This window comes from Ambystoma mexicanum, chromosome 6p (assembly GCF_040938575.1).
Source record: "Ambystoma mexicanum isolate Mex_15411 chromosome 6p, UKY_AmexF1_1, whole genome shotgun sequence".
NCBI classification, from domain to species: domain Eukaryota; kingdom Metazoa; phylum Chordata; class Amphibia; order Caudata; family Ambystomatidae; genus Ambystoma; species Ambystoma mexicanum.
In genome coordinates, this window is record NC_090935.1 from 653,104,000 (window position 1) to 653,121,023 (window position 17,024).

Genomic DNA, 17,024 nt, shown 5'->3' on the forward strand with positions numbered 1-17,024 from the left:
TGTTACGGTCCTCCAGGGTCTTCTGGGAGAAGCCTTGACAGATCTCACACATGTTGGCCGAATGATGAGGGTGAAGACAGTAAATACAGTCCATATGCCCATCACCTGCATATACTTTCTTAAGACCGCATGTAGCACAAGGACGAAACAACGCTTTTCCAGACATCTTTGAGGGAAGTCGAAGAAGAAATACACACAACCTAACAAAAATAGTAGCTACTCAAGGTAATCCCACTACTTTGGAAGACGGTTGAAATCTGAGGGAGCCGCGGGGCTTCTTATACCTCTACGACCTAGTGGCGCAGGCGTACGTGGCCCAAAACGACGTAGATAGGACACAAGTTTCGACATTTTTCCTATGGAAAAGGTCTATATAATTTACCGAGGATTCCCAGCCTGACGACGGGGAACATTCTAAGCATGTGAATCCATGAAAGATCCAATGCTGGAGAAACTGGTTATCTATTCAAGAAGATGCAATGAACGTTAGAAGCAAGGCGAGCCCCTGTTGAGGTGCAATGGAATAACACTATGAGTGCCAAGTTGCATTCATTTAATACTATTAAATGCAAAGAAGGAGCTAAAAAACGGTCTCCTGTCACATGGGGTAGATGGAAATAAGACTTTGGGCATGCTACATCGAAACTGAAGATAAGAACGTGCTCACACTCTCTTCTATTCTCAGGGACAGTGATACTTTGCAAGGCCGAGTTCAAAGACAATTCAAATGGCAGACAGCAGGAGTGATGATGGATGATGGATGATGGGCTAATTGGGTGGGAATGCATGGTCAAGTCTACTGAGAAACACATGGGGTACCAGCTTTAATGCTGCTAGCGGTTGGAATATTCCAGAAGGGTACAAGCATGCCAACCAATTATAGAGGGTCACGTAGCAAAGAGCCCTATAGTTTGCGAGCCAATGAAATGTTGCGTATTTGATGACAATGAAGATGACTTGCACTAGGGGTGGGCATAGTTGTCCACCCGACTATAGGGACCCAATCATAATCCTATCCCCCATAGAAAGTATACCTAGATAATCCCCGTAGACCAACCACATTCTTAGATAGGTTTTCTTAGCTTGCCAAATAGGACGTCAATGATGACAGGTTTTTGCTATAAAAGTATATTTTTTCATGTAAAACGTTGAGCGATATGATTTAAGACGTCCGTTCATGTCCATTGTACTCCCTGTTTAAGACAATTGATAATAAAACAGCTATGTTTTGCCAACTTCCCGAGTCAGTCTTATTATTGGTGTACGAGTAAATTCTGCATCCCCATCCATTCAATAAAGCGTAAACTCATTAAAAGGACCTACGGGTTCAGAAATAACAAAAGTGTTGGAAAGTATGGACCCCACTACATAAAGCGACGATACAATTTAATCCAAACTTGTTATAGGTAACTCTAAAATCTTTGCCCCTTTTCTCACATGATTTGTGAACTCTACCTTTGTGTATAATACCGTACCGGACTCTATCAAAGAGGTGGTCGCCCAAATGTCCCATTCCTTTTGAAAATTGCTGACAAGCTTGCGGCCACATAGGAGCAAATGGACAACATTTGGAAATGAGAGGGACGTTTGGAGAGCACTTAGGATACTGTATCCAGACTCGTCATAAATAATGCCATTATGACTCACAAATGAGAGCAGATGAGGACCCAACTGCTTATATCCAGGACATCCAAGAAAATTGGCAGCTAGAATCTACAGAACCATTGGACAAAAACATCACTATTTTTTATCACATTTTATGTCAAGGAAGTGCAAAGACAATTAAGAAAGATTGTGGAAATGGAAGTGAAGCCATGGACGGAGATTCAGTTGACTATTTTTCACCATTATCGGTTAAAACCAGAGAAAGACAGAAAGAAAGTTGAGGTCAGGAAGAATGAGGAAGCAGAACTAGTTCAGGAACAATTGTTGCAGTTGTCAGTGGATGGGGCGTTATTAACAAGTGTGGTAGTAAGTTATAACACACAAGGTACAAAGCAGGTAAGTGGGGGGTTTAAAAGAAGAAGGGAAAGGAGGGTGGGGGAAGCATTGGTAGTTTACGCCCACGTTACGAGCAACCTGATTGGTTGCTGCCCTCCGCCTGGGTGCTAATAGATATTAACACATAGTCCTAAATCTTTTCAGAGGATGTTGATCATACTATAGAACAGTCTTACACTCCATGAAGTCCCAAATTGATCTGGGAGAAATGAGAGAGCCATGAATCCCTAGGGCACTTGAGTCATAAAGGACCTGCGGAAAATATCAACAAGGCAAAAATACAAGGACACCATATACAGTACAAATTAACATCCCCACACATAACCTAAGCCTTAGTGTCGGTATACAGTGGTGGCACAGTTTGTTACTGTATGTTAAATAAGTGTGTAAATTTTGAAGAAAGTTATACAACCCACTTTTGTTTTTAATGTACTTTTATCAGTCAGAATTGTGCATTTGCAAGTATCAGGTGGGAGCTTTTCTTTACCTTGCGCTGGAGTAGTATGGGTTTCCTTCTTCTTCAAATCTTTTTATAATTGGTTCTTTTACTGCTGCTTCTTCAGCGTCAGAAAACTACAACAAACAAGCAAGGGAAGGCTTTTAGAAACAGGGTTTCTTCTGGCTGCATCACACCTTATTGTATTTCAAATACCTACACAAAAGCAATGGATCATACGTAGTGAGAAGTTCAAATGATGATTGCTTAATTTTTACAATAATAATATGTTCTTTGCATGGTAGGTCAAAAGGACCATTTACTCAACTTAAACAAAGAGCTTGTCAACAGTCTATTTTGCAACTGGCCAAAGGTGTGGGAGTCCCACTACCGAGAATGAACAAGGCCCAAATACCTACTCAATAGGATGGCGCCCACTCTCCCTCTTTGCACCTTACCAGAGGAGAACAAAAATGACTGAGCTTTGGTGTTGCTCTTTCTGGTAGCTAGGTCCTTCCACCCAGAGATTCCACAATTTATAAATATCTAAACAGGGGTTGACAATCCATCGACAGATTCCACAATTTAGAAATATCTAACCAGGGGTTGACAAGATCGAAACATTTTCCCAGCCACCATGGGGTGCATGCAGCATTGCACCAGGACAGCTCAGTGCCACGGGCATGCCTGACTAAAAATGTGACATCAGGGGTACATACATATCTAGTAATCCGTACCTCATTACCTCAATTCTGCAAATGTTCCCTTCATTCACAGACCAAGGAACTGCAAAACTACTGTAGGTTATGAGCCATCCATTTGAGGGATATGTGGGTGGGCCAATGAGGAATGTCAGGGAGGAAGGAGTTCTCCATTGGAAAGAACCTGAATGATGGTAGTTTGTGCTTCAACCGCATTGCTCCTCCTATAGATTCTTCATCTAAAGAGTCCCAAACAGTACAGAAGTTGATGGAGTATAGTGAGGAACTAGTCCCTAAACCAAAAGGTTTTCGGAGGATGGAGCAACCAAAACACATTCTTTCTGGGAACGGAATACAGACAATGTTCTGCAAAGATGAGCAGGGAAGGCCATGTTGCAGCCTGGCAGATGTCAACAACAGGAAAACCACTTTATAGGGCAGAGGTGTCCACCCAACCCCTTGTGGAATGATGCCAAATAACTGTAGCCCCTACTTTGTTTACCAGAGCACAGCATTCAGATTCAGATATGCAGAGGACAATCCACTTGGATAGAGTCTCGCAGTACAGCACCTACTACCCAGGCCCCACGGAAACTGACAGCGCTTATCAGCCTTTCGGACTACTCTAGTCCAAGAGATGTAAAACTCAAAGCCCTTTTTCTAAAACAACTAATTCCAAAATAACACATTTTGAAAAAAAACTTTTATAAAAAGGGGTTCGGAGTGCGAAGAGTGGTTGTGGGGTGGGTGAAAAGTATTAGGAACAAAAAAGGGGGAATTTCAGGGGGGAACTCCCCCCAAAACAACAAAAATGAATTTCTTATTTTGGAATTCGTTATTTTGGTATTGGTTGTAATTGGATTAGTTATTTTGGATTCATTGAAATCACATGTAACCGGCAGAAGACAGATGGATTTTCTGGAAAAGGTAGAATATAGTTAATTTCTTTGGTAGGTATAATGGCCTCACCTGCAAATAATCCGTGGCATAGAGAATGATGGTGCTAACCAAGAGAATAACCTTAAGGGTAAGGGCAAATGCAGGGAAGAAGAATGCATGGGCTCAACGGACCCACCCACAGGAAAGTGAGAACTACATTTAAATCCCATGCAGGAAACACAAACAGCCAGGATGAAAAAATATCAAAAAACAATTCAGAAACTTTAATACTGTGGGTTGCCACCGAGAAGAAGAAACAAAGGACTCTAGACCAGAAATGGGAGAAATGCACCATTGTTTTATTCGAACATAAACATTTTGTGCATAAAACAATAAATCTAGGCATCCCTGAGGCTACAAAAGAACATTGTATCTGTAGGCAGTCATCGATGTGAACGGAAGAATGTCTAGCCATTTATGTAGCTTCCTTCAACCCTGGTCAGTGGGTCTTATGAAAAGGAAGGAAAAATGCCTACATGTTCTAATGTACGTTAAGTAAAACACAAATTAAACTGTTAGGCAGGTGGACTTGTAAAGTACAAGTAGAATGAATGCCTACAGCCCTCCAGCCTCTTTTCCTTTGCAGATAGGGAGCAGGTGCAAGTGGATCTAGGTCACCTGGCCTAAGCCGCGCCCACCTGGCGCCTTCCAGGTTGCCCCTATTTTTCCGCACTTAGCAAGCCCCGCCCACCTGGTGACTTCATGGTTTTCGCTCTTTTCCCTACTTAAGGAGCCCTCCAGCCTCTTTTCCTTTGCAGATGGGGAGCAGGTGCAAGTGGATCTAGGTCACCTGGCCTAAGCCGCGCCCACCTGGCGCCTTCCAGGTTGCCGCTCTTTTTCGGCACTTAGCAAGCCCCGCCCCCCTGGTGCCTTCATGGTTGCCGCTCTTTTCCCTACTTAAGGAGCTCTCCAGCCTCTTTTTCTTTGCAGATAAGGAGATGGTGCAAGTGATTCTGGGTCACCTAGCCTAATCCCCGCCACCTGGTGCCTTCCAGGTTGCCACTCTTTTTCCCCACTTAGCAAGCCACGCCCACCAGGTGCCTTCCTGGTTCCTGCACTTTTCCCTACTTAAGGAGCCATCCAACCTCTTTTCCTTTGCAGATGGGGAGCAGCTGCAAGTGGATCTAGGTCACCTGGCCTAAGCACCAGCGACCTTCTTAGCCCTGCCTCTTCCTTCCTGCTCTTAACTCTTAGATCAAGGGTGTCTCTCGCCCAGGCATTCAAAGCGAAGGGCAGATGAAGATAAGGGCATTTTCTGTTTGGACCTGTTCAGACTAGGAGGACCCAGGGCCCGACCCCCCCTGCTCAGATAGCAGGTAAGCATGTACCAACATGTGTTTACTCCCTCTGTCCCCACTGGCCACCTTTCACGCACACGTGTTGCCTGTTTGCTTGATTCTTCTACCCTGCTCCTCCCAACTCAGCCTACTTTCGCAGGAGTCTGTCCTGATAGATTCTGGTTTCACCATCACCGTCTTGTGGCAAATGCTGGATTTGACTTTTATGGACTTCATTGATTCACGGTGCGTCATCCATTCTAAACTCTCATGCTGGACTTCCTTTGCATCTTGTCTTCGAGGTGGCCCTGAATCCTGCTGTTCCCATCTTCATCTTTTATCCTGGTTTGCAACATAATGTGTTACTACTGACGTCTGCAATAGTGTTCACTCTCCCCTCTTGCTTCTCCACTCTTTTTGACTGCTTACTCTCTGTTCTCTCCTCTCTCTTTTCCAATTCCCTCCCCTCCTCCCCTTACTTTCTTCTATGCACTTACTTTATCAGAATTGTCCCTGGACATAGTATGATAGCAACCTCATCTGTCCCCTCCCCTCTCCTTTCCTTATTGTCCCCCCGCCCTCCAGCACTATCTGAAATATCATCAGGCCTAGTACGAAAGTCACTTGTTCTGTTCCTCCCCTCCCTTTCTGCAACCCTCTCCCTCACCTTTTGTTTTTCTCCAGCTATACCAGTAATGTCATCAAGCCTAGTACGGTAGTCACTGGTCTAGTTCCATTTCCTTCCCACTCTCCCCCTCCCTTCCTTATCTATGTCTTAGCTCTTGGACTATCTGAAATGTCGTCAGGCCGAGTGCAATAGTTAATTTCACATCCTTACTGTTCATGGCCTGTAAGAATGTCATTGTATTTTCCCTTGTTCCCTCCCTTGCCTTTAAGCGCTTTGCAACACCTTGTGTATTGGCGCTATATAAATAAACTATCATATCATACATACAAGCCTTTCTAGCTGTGGGAAAACGTACATGGGGGTGTAGGGGTGAAGCTTTGCAGTTCAAACATTGTGAATTAATTAATTTTCTAAAGTGCTGTTTTATGTTTTGATTTACTTTTAGCCAGATGAAGGTCTACCAACCAAAACACATCAAGAACTCACATAGGTCGCCCCCTGATCCCCTGAGGCTACTGGCTATCATTTTGTGAACTGCACCAAATTAGACAAATTGTATGTATGGCGAAACTTGTATACATGCATATCTGCAAATACCTTTACAAACTTGTTTGCATGAAATGTACTTTTCATGAATTATACATGGATTGTCTACTTGGGGACCGACATTACTGTTTACATCTTAAATAGGCAAACTTTAATAATATTTTTGAGCCGAGCAACCATGGTCTCTCATAAATATCCACAGGCCTCAATGCAATAATGTATTTTGTTGCTAATAAGGGACTGCCTTGAGAAAGCCATTTGGCATGTCCATTCTGCCAAAATATAGTCAAGCTACATGGTACATCCAAGGTGGTTATTACTGACAACGTCTAACAATTTACATTTGGAGGGAAATCTGTAAAACACTGCAAATGGAAGTTCAACTAAATTTGGCCTGTCGTTTGGGGATCTTCGAGGCACATTTTGAGAGTACACAGTGCGACGACATGGCGAACAGAAGGGTCTCATACTTTGGGTCTTCTTAAAGAAAATACTTTATTGAACAGGTGCAATCAAAACAGGATTTAAGGAATAAAGCAGTTCAAACATAAGTCACTTAAAAGTCCATCCCTGTGTGAATAACGCAAACTGAAGGTGTACTTCACCTACAAAGTAAAAATGTGCCTCAAAGCACTAAAACCCCTAAAGAAAACTCTTGGTTGTCAAAACAAAGTCTTTAACTTAAAATAAAGGTTTCCTGTATCAAATGTTCCTTGAAAGTCAGTTGTCAGAATAGCTAAATCAAATGGTGCAATGAAGAATATAAGCTTAAAGCTTCCCTTGGGTGAAAAGATTTGAGGGTAGAATATCTTAATTAAAGTCCTTCCCTAAATAAGAAAAGTCCAACAATTCAAAAGGGGATAGAGAAACAGGGCCGCTTACACGAAAACTGACAAATTGACATCTGTAGTTGCTTTCCAGATACAGGACCTCTTAGGCAAGGGATCAGCCGGGTCCTGTGCTTTGATTCTCCATCTCTGTCCTTTGGATGATTTGTCCCCCTCTCTCTTGGTGTGACTCCCCTTTCCTTCAGGAGTCTATCTTCAATACCTTCTTTCTTACTTTCTTCTTTGCCCTGCACATCCTCAGGGGACCTGGACTGTCACCCCTTTCCTCTTCAGGGGATCTTTGCTTTTGTCTCTCTTCCTCTCAGGGTTCCTGCTTCTGTCCTGGTCTCTCTTTACCAGGATCTTAGCAAGGTTTTGACTCAGCCTCTTCTGAGGCTTCTCAAGCAGGTCAGCTCTTGAACCCTTTTGGCTTGCGTGGCTGCAAAGGTACTCTCCTTCTTCCCCTTGGGTCAATCAGCTTCTCCAGCCTCCTCTTAGGCTCCTCATGTAGTTCAGCTCTTCCACCCATTTGGCTTAGAGGGGGCTGCAGGGGTACTCTCCTTCTTCCCCCTGGGTAAGCTAGTGTCCTTAGTCTCTTCTTAGACTTTTCAAGCCAGTCAGCTCTTTCACCCTTTCTGGCTTAGGTGAGGCCGCAGGGGTACTCTGCTTTTCCCCCCTGAGTCAATCAGAATCCTCCAGGCTCTTCAGGCAGCTTCCAGGCAGGCAGTGCTCCAGGGTAGTCAAGGCTCCTTCATCCAGGCAACCCCTGCTTTGGGAAACAGATCCTCTTCATGCAATAACATCTGGAGAGTAGTACAGGGAACCTGTACCCGACTGAGGCAAGTTAAGAATGAGATGGTTCTGCTTTTATAGCTAGACTCCGCATCCTGCTGGCTGCTGATTGGTGGAAAGTCATGCTTACAGGACTGGCTGGCAGGGTTTTTCCACTGTGGTCTTCATGTGTTGGCCAGTTGGGCTTCTATTACTTCAATTGTAAATTCATCTAATTTGCTTTTTGTGGTCTAGTTTTATCCTGTGCTCCTTTTAAACATTATCTGTCAGATCCTTGAAGCTCAAGTTTTTATTTCATTAATCTACATTTCCTGAGGTTTCTCTATGGGGATTTGAACCCAGGTCCTCCCCTAGGCTCAATGTTGTTCCAAACAACCAGAACTTTTACTAGCGCTGTCGAGGAAAAGACTAGGGCCTTTCCTCTGAGGTCCTGCAGTGTCTCTCTTGACATCTTCTCTAATCGACTTCCATCCCTCAGAGCAGAGCATGCCGCCATCCCCTGGTTCGCCAAGGGGTGGAGGCCCAACCGTTCCTCCACGCGTCATGAGCTGCGCCACTGCCATCTCGCGTCACTGCCGCTGCCGCCAGTCACTGCCGCTGCCGCCAGTCAGTCGTGGGTAAGGTTCTTGGAGTGGATCGTGGCACCGCAATTCACCACAACATACACTAACCGAAACACCCTTGATATGGGAAAATAAATTGAATTATATGGCCTAAGTATATAGAGGGCATCTTTGTAAAATTGCAAATATTGATTTCCAGATTGTACGAATATACAGAGGATTAATCACAATATGTTTAGGATTGAGTTGAGAAAGTAAAACTTTATATTTCTCGATCAAGAAATGTACATAAAAAAATGGTACCATGCAAACTATAACACTTTGAAAGCATGCAGAGGTTAACTATTGTACATGCAACTAGCAGCCCTCAGAGTAGTATATTCCATAATATTCCAGTTGGTGAGTGCAGTACGGCAAAAAGAAATTGCGAAGTGACGGAATATTGCAGGGAAATCTCCAATATTAGCCATTAGCACCCAGATCGGGGGAGCAAGCCAATCAGGTGGCTAGGAATGCAAGTTTGTACCGCCAGTGTAAGCCTGCATTCCAAGCTGCCTGACGGCTGCTCCCCCGCAGCCATCTTCACTGCCCGTCCCCCTTTTTTAATATTTAACCCCCCTCCTGCCCCCAATTTACCTTATTGTGGCTGCAGTGCAGCCGCGTCCCATTTGTAGGAAGGAAAATCCTATTTTTCTTTTTGTTTAGATCCCTGGGTTGCCACTTTGGTAACCCGGGTGCTAAAAGCCTTAACACCCGATCCTGCATGCTGGATCGGGTGTTATCAGCCCGGGGCCCTCATTCCACTCGGGCCTTAAACCCATGCTCTGGGCCAATAACACCCCTCGATCCGGCCCGCCACAGAAATTCATGAGTAGAGGCTGCAATAACCTGTCCATTCAAAAATAACTATCACCGTGAGCGACAAGAAAGGCTGTGTGTAATTGCTAACACCAATTAATAGGAAGATGATTTCACCCTCGATCAGGTCATGATTATCACACAATATTCAGCTCACAGCAACTTAATCTAGAACATTCTTAACAAATTTGGCATATTCTTAATCTGGGTCCAGGTTTGAAAAAATATAGAGAATTCGATCCCACAATTGTCTGAACTAAAGCACAGAATGTAAGGAACAAACTAAATCTGAGTTTTATAGCTCCCCAAAAGAAACCTGTACCTAACCTGTTAGCCAAACAACCCAGCAGGTTTATTTTTATTTATTTATTTATTATATTAAGCATTTGTTAGGCACCTACACAACAGAATTGTGTTTCAAAGAGCCACAAGGCTAAATGGGAAGAGAACAGGGTAAAGAGTAACATTGACAAAGCAGTAAATAAACAGTTGTGGTCCTACTAGGCCTTGTGGCATTAGGACGTGCAAGTGCAGTGAATAGAAGTGCAGGAGATCGGGATGGATGGGGGCAAGGAATGGACAAGTGCTAGTGGGAGACTAGTGGGAGACGTGGGTGGGAAGTACCAAGGAGGAGGCTTCAGGATAAGTGCTAGAGCCGCCAAGCAGGGGCAGTGCAGTGGGGGTGGGGGGTGCGGAGTGCTGGTATCATCTGGGTAAAATGGCCTGGTATCCTGTGACATTCATGAGTACCAGGCCACCGGTCTCAGTGGCAGTGGGGCGATTAACAGGGAAGGGAAAGAGGTAGAGAAAAGCAGAGTTTTTAAACATTTCCGGAACTTGAGGAGGTCGGCTCAAGTTGGAGAGTGGCAGGGAGGCTGTTCCAAAGGGAGCCAACCAGCCTAGGAGATAGACCTACGACCCACTCTCTGCTTGAAGAAGCATTTCACAATCAAAGAGTTGGAATTAGAGGAAAGGAGGCTCTAGCAGGGGAGTATTTAGGGAGGGAAAGTTGGAGATAGCATGGCACCAGGCCCCAGAAAGCCTTGTCAATGATGCAGAGGGTTTTGAATTAGATCCTCGCAGCCACCGGGAGCCAGTGGAGAGATTTTAGGGCTACAGGGATACAGTCCCTGGGCTTGATGCCAAGGATAAGTCTTGCGGCCCTATTCTGGATTTGATGGAGGGGGTGCAGTGAGAAAAGAGGGAGGATTGAGAAAGAGGCTGTGCAGTATTCCAGCCTAGAGAGGACCAGAGCTCTGGAGACATTGATCTTGTGGGGAAGGTGAGGAAAGGGAGAGTACCTCTGAGGAGGAGGAGGTGCAGCTGGAAGTGAGTCTTCTTGGTAAGATCCATGATGTGAGGGGTAAAGGAAAGGACAGGAGTTGAAGATGACCCCAAGGTTTTTGGGCTCACAGGATGGTGGGGGGTAGAGGGCCCAGAGAGGGTCATCAGAGTGAGGAGGTGGAGCTCGAAGTGGCCTGTGTTCAAGGTGCCCTTATGCCGGGAATACAATTAAAACATGGAAGTAAATTGCTGGAACTCAGGAAACATATCAATGAACATCTGCAACCCATTTGAAGACAGGATATAAAAATTCTATTAGCAAGCACACATTGGCAGAATACCTTCGAAACGACAGAAACGAGAAGCTGAGAGTGATCAGCATTGAGAACATTTCAGCAACAAAGAGGGGGAGACACAGAACTGTTATTTTATGAAAACTGAATTTTAACCTTAATTGCGACCGGAGAGGTCTCCACAGTGACCATACATTTACATTTAATGCGTTTCTATAATAATTTCTCTGTACGTGCACTCAGAAAAGAAAGCTTTACTGCTGTTTTTCATATCCCACATACATTTTGCAGCACTAAAAAGTGCAATTTGTAAATAGCAATAATTATTTTGATCTGCATTCCTTCCTTTGGAATGGCTGCCCTAATTTGGAATGTTTCCATACAATCTTTTACTCCTCTTTTTTTATATTCAAACCCTCTACCATCTTGAGTTCATAAACATCAAACTATTCTCATAGTGGAAAGTATCCGACAGTATAATACACACAGCGATTATAGGCAAGATATTCGTAGTCACTCCATCGCAAATTATTTTACGACAATTACACACTGCAATAACTGATACAAGTTAGTGTGCAAACTAAGTCAGTTCCACAGTAACATTTCGGTTTATTCATACTTTGTGTGCATTTCACTGGTTTTAGGGAGAGCCCATGATCTAAATTGTTGTCATTCAAGATTACTCATTGGAGACCTTAACATTCAAACAAATGTGTTTAACCTTTCGGGTAAGAGAATTTTCTCCACTATATTTAAGCATTTATTTTCAAACCTATATTAAGCTGCCAAATTGTTTTTTCTTGCAACTTTCCATTCAGGTGTATTTGAAGATGATACTTACTGAACAAGCTGAGCATGCTTACTAACATTTTTTCCATCTTTATTTCATTGTATGCCCATTTAAAATAAGTGGTCTTTTTCTTTACTTAAGTGCCACACATGGTTTAATTCACAGCTGCAAACTGAAGATTTAATGAGGAAGACTCATGCTCAATAAACTGCTTAACAATTGTTTTGTCCTCCCACATACCAATAGCAAAACCTGGTTCAGGTTCCACACATTATGAAATGGTTTTTGGTGTTAACTGCAAAGATAGACTGAATAGTGAGAAGATGCATTAATGTATTTATCATAACACAGTCTGGTTCATTTGTATCTATCAAGAGAACAACACAAATACTAACTGTGGGCATTTACATTTTACGAATACATACCTTAAGTGCTAACTGACTATTTATTTCATGCTTAGTTATCACCAAATAGAACGTAAGGCAGATGTTAGTTAGCAGTTAATAGAACTTTACTTTCAAAAGGCCAATTGCCACTTTTAATCAAGAATTAGACACTGATCTGATTAAACAAGGCCAAATTGTTTGTTATACAGCATTCATAGCCATTGAAACGATGTTGAGGTTTTTGTTCATTATAGATCTAGATTATCATTTGTGTTTTATTTATATTAATCTGTTTTGCATCCCTTTTCTTTCTGATCACAGACACAACTTTAATTTATTTTAAAACAAGAACTGGATATCTGTTTTATAGCCATATATTTCCTTTACAAAGCTCGACAAGTTCAGAACACATATTGGCTTAGGCTTTCTGTAAAAGGATTATAGAAAGTCATGTTGAGGTTATTACAAATATAGTTCTACTGTTTAAGCCAGTATTATTATTGATTCACAATATAAAATCAGGGTGCAAAATGTTCATGCGCCACTAGCCATTGGACAGTGATAATTGACTCTTGGTGCATAAGAAATGGTGTGAATAGAATTGAGGTGCTGCTTATCTTTTCATGGCTGGCTAGCAACTCAGAACTTGAAATGTGTACCCCTGTAGTATTTGTACCTAATTAATTACTGATCTGTTTCAGGGATTGAAATATATTAATCAATTTCAAAATTAGAATTGATGTACTTAAATGTATTGGGGGAAAAAAACCTAAGTAGCATTAAGATTTTCATTTTGAGATTACAAGAAAACCTGTGCACAACCGAACATACATAAGGAGCTTTTGTGTTTTATATATCTAGACATCACCCTCAAACTGAAACAGAGAGGCACAACCAGAGTCTATAACAGTTCCTATAATGCCTGCTAGTAAAACCTGATGATTTGTCATTGGATTTGCTTGTGCTGGTGAAATTCACCTGCAATAACAGTACTTACAATTCACCAGGACTATTTGTAGTCTGTCCTACTTATGTTTTTCAACTTTGAATGCTCCCATAGATAATAGCGTCTGAGAAGATACCCACAGATTACAAGCAATGCAAGAAAACCCAAACAGCCATTAAACTTGCCCTGGTTAACCTAACCTGGCTAAAGCCCAGTTTAAGAAATTCACTGATGGGAAATGACCACCCACACCAACATATTAGACAAGAAGTTTTATAAGGTTATCAACAAAAAATCTGAACTCAGTTGGGGTCTGGAAATTTCGACCCGGTTTGACAGTCCTTAAACTATACAGAAGATGTTAAATCTGGTGGTTACCTGCCAAGTCACTTATCTATCAACACAGTCCTTCATATCTTTTGAAGGCCACCTTTGTTGATCACCCAAGGTTTGTGCCCCCTCCTCTGTTTGTAAACCGTGAGGCAGAATATGAGGTTAAACTGATACTATACTCATAGCTGTTGCTTGAGGCTCTCTGGTATCTGTGACAAAGTCTCCTGCCTTGCTCTGGGGATCTCCAGTGTGCTCACCACAGGGGCCAGGTGCTTCCACGAGCAAGCAGATGATGAATGTGGGGGCGGTATGCAGATGATTCCCTGGCCACCCTCACTTAGTCTCTGTATCAGGACAGGGGATAGTCGCATAGCACCAACTAAGGATAAGGTCCCTTTAAGGAGCACACCCCCTAAACCTGAAAAGCAGAGACCATATGGGGCTAAGCAATTCAGGCTCCCCTCAACCACAATGCACAGTGTTTTGTTTTCTGCTGTAGCTGGCAATGCTGTAGCTACTGGCCCTCATGGAATTGAAGAATGGTGGTCATGCAGAGCCGACACGCTCAGCTCTCCTCACAAAGTTTCAGTAATGCCATATACAGAGGGTAAAGGGGATACCTGAAGTAGGAAGCTAATCTAGCCAGTCAGCCAGCCAGCCATCCAGCATACAAGGCCTCAACTGTCATGCAGGTAGGAACAGAGAGGCTCAGGAATCAGCCCAGGGAGCAAGGGTAGGGCATGACAACCGGACACCAGAGTTTCCTTTCCTCAGAGTGAGACCTGAAGGCAGGCAGAGAGAGGTCTGCCCAGGGAGAGAGATCATCCAATATCAAGTACCACATTAGTGCTGCAAGCAATTGCCAGAGCCAACTACAAATCCCCTTTCCAGCTGAAACACTTAAGTCTCTTTTCAGGAGATGGAGGCTTTGAAGCAGTGCAAAAGCCCTACAAAAAGCCTAGGGCACAGTCAGATATGAAGCAGTTGGTGTAAGAGCTGGCGACTGGAGCCAGAAGATAGTTGTTGTTTTGGAGGAGGTTGGAGGAAATAGCAGAGTACCTGGGACTGGGAGCACAGCCCAGGATGCTGGAAGAGAGGTCCAAAAGATTGGCTCTTGGAGCTTAAGAAGAGACACAAGAGACCCAACTGAGGAACCAAGAGAAGTGGAGCTGCGCTGGTAAGACATGAAGGAGCAGGAGTGGTTACCAATGATATGTGACCAGGGTGAAAGTTGTATCTGAATGAGAGAAGACAACGAGAGGGAGATAGGATGCAAAAGTGGTGACAGCCCTGCCCAAATGGGTGCAGGAGATGAGGGAGATCCAGAGTGTGGGGAAGGTTGCGCCAAAGGGGTGAAGATGGTCATAGTAGGAAAGTGGTGACTGGGTAAAGAATGGGAGAGAGAAGATTAAGACTGAGTGGGAGACAGACACAGTCCACAGGGGCAAAACGGCCAGGAGAGTAAAGAGGGGCAGAATGAATACATGGACGAGAGTTGGTTAGGAAATGAGGGAATTCTAGAAAAGAGAGACAGGGAGAAAGACTGATCGCAAATATCCAATTTATTCAGAGGAATAAGAGCAAGTGAATCCAGGGAACTTAGAGAAGGAATAGCAGAAACCTCAAAGTTCGGGAGCAACTACCCCAACAGGAAGAGACAAGTTGACCAGCCCCTCATCTGGTCACTCTTCTCTGGTACACATCCTGAACTCTGGAAAGTGCAATGATTCATGCCCAGACCCCCTGCTTCCCTTAGTATGGGAGAGTGAGGACTTTCTAGGGGAGGACTACAATAAGGGAATCACTGTTGAACCTTACCCACAGAGGATCGACAAGGGATGAAGGAAAAGGAAAAAGAAAGGGGAGATGTCCGACAGAAACCAGTGATTACCTCAGCCCTTGAGGAACCCAGCATAAGGAAAGTCCTGGATACCAGAAGATCTAGAGTCTTTTCTTTGTGCACCATTATTTCTTTCTGAGACTAAGAGACATTGTGAAATGTGTGTTTTCCTCGAAATGTATTTAGAAATTACCAGACCTATCCTGTCAAGTTGGCAGTTACACTTTAACCCATCCCTGTACATTATGTTGTCCCTGCATTGTCACAGTTTCCTAATAAACCATCTTAAACTTCAGTTTTCTATGTTTGTCCAGACATTGATCCCCATCACCTACGTGACATACCTCAGACTGGAAGCAGTGCGGACCAGAGGAAATATCATGGAAGCCAGCTCACCAGGTTAATACTCCTGGACTTGTGTGCGCCTTTTATACTAGCCAACCAATAAAACAGGCCGGGGTGTAGGTCTTGAGAGGAGGCGTACTCTCAGGAGTGCCGCGATCAGGGCACTGGCACATGATGCTGGAACAGCTGGAATGAGGACACAATCATCTGAAGTTGGCCATAAGGCTGTTGTACCACCAAATGTGGCCTCTGACTTAACTCTGGATCCATCTCCAGGATCCACACCATGGAAGAAGCAGCGTAAGCACTCCCAGGGTAGCTGGAACTACATCTAGCAGCATGCCCCAGAAACCTGGGAATGGTGGCATCAATATTGGATAAAAAACAGCAATTGAAGCTGGACTTGCAAATTCTCATATGCTTTTGGTTGTTACACCACAGCAGAACTATCGTGAACAAAAGTTTGAGAAAGACCCAATGGACCTCCAACGCATCAAACAGCCTCCAGGAGGATTGCAGCCTTGTAAGACAGTGCAGAGGGGCAGGACGAGACGACCGTTACTAGCAGGGCAAATCTAGAGAGCCCTGTTGGCAGAGCTAAGCTCAAGCATGAACACGCTGGCTATTACTTGACATTAACTCGAACATGCCTATAGCTGATTTTATCCACATTTAGAGCTCTAAACCTGCAATGAAAACACTGATAGCACATATTGAAACCTTAATAGAGCACGAGTAACACAATACACAGAGATCACAACCACACACTTTTTCTGAGTACTTTCATTTCTTTGAGACATTGCGTCGGTTGGGTTCCACAGTTGTTAAGACCATTCATGAGAGGCATATGTATTTTATAACGTTCCTGAGGTATTGTAATGAAATCAAGCCTCATAACAAGCACTCAGTATAATCAATATTGTAATGGTGAACAGTATGCATAAATGAGTGAGTGTGTGTAAAGAATAAGACTATTAGCATGGTAGTCAAGAACTGTGGCAATGACTGGTTGCATGGCTGAAGGAGTGTGTCCTGAAGTGCACGCAGGTAGTGCATAAACACTAGGGGCCTCATTGCATGTACAGCAGTGCAGGAAAAAAACGAGACCGCAAGTGGCAGTAACAGTCATTCCGTTTGCCGGTGTTCCGGCAGATTTACCACCAGAGTACCGCCAAACTTGTATGTTCCTAAGTGCCATAACCATCCGCCCGTGCGGGACCACACTGATATGGAAGAGAG

General features: G+C 43.7%; 1 protein-coding gene across 1 annotated transcript in view; it reads right to left on the minus strand.

Annotated features, from left to right (window-relative positions):
* Window positions 1-17,024, minus strand: part of MCCC2 (methylcrotonyl-CoA carboxylase subunit 2) — a 501,365-nt gene that overhangs the window by 57,745 nt on the left and 426,596 nt on the right. The window contains exon 16 of the mRNA XM_069627517.1: window positions 2,489-2,574. Coding sequence (XP_069483618.1) covers window positions 2,489-2,574 — 86 coding nt within the window. The remainder of the gene's footprint in view (window positions 1-2,488; window positions 2,575-17,024) is intronic.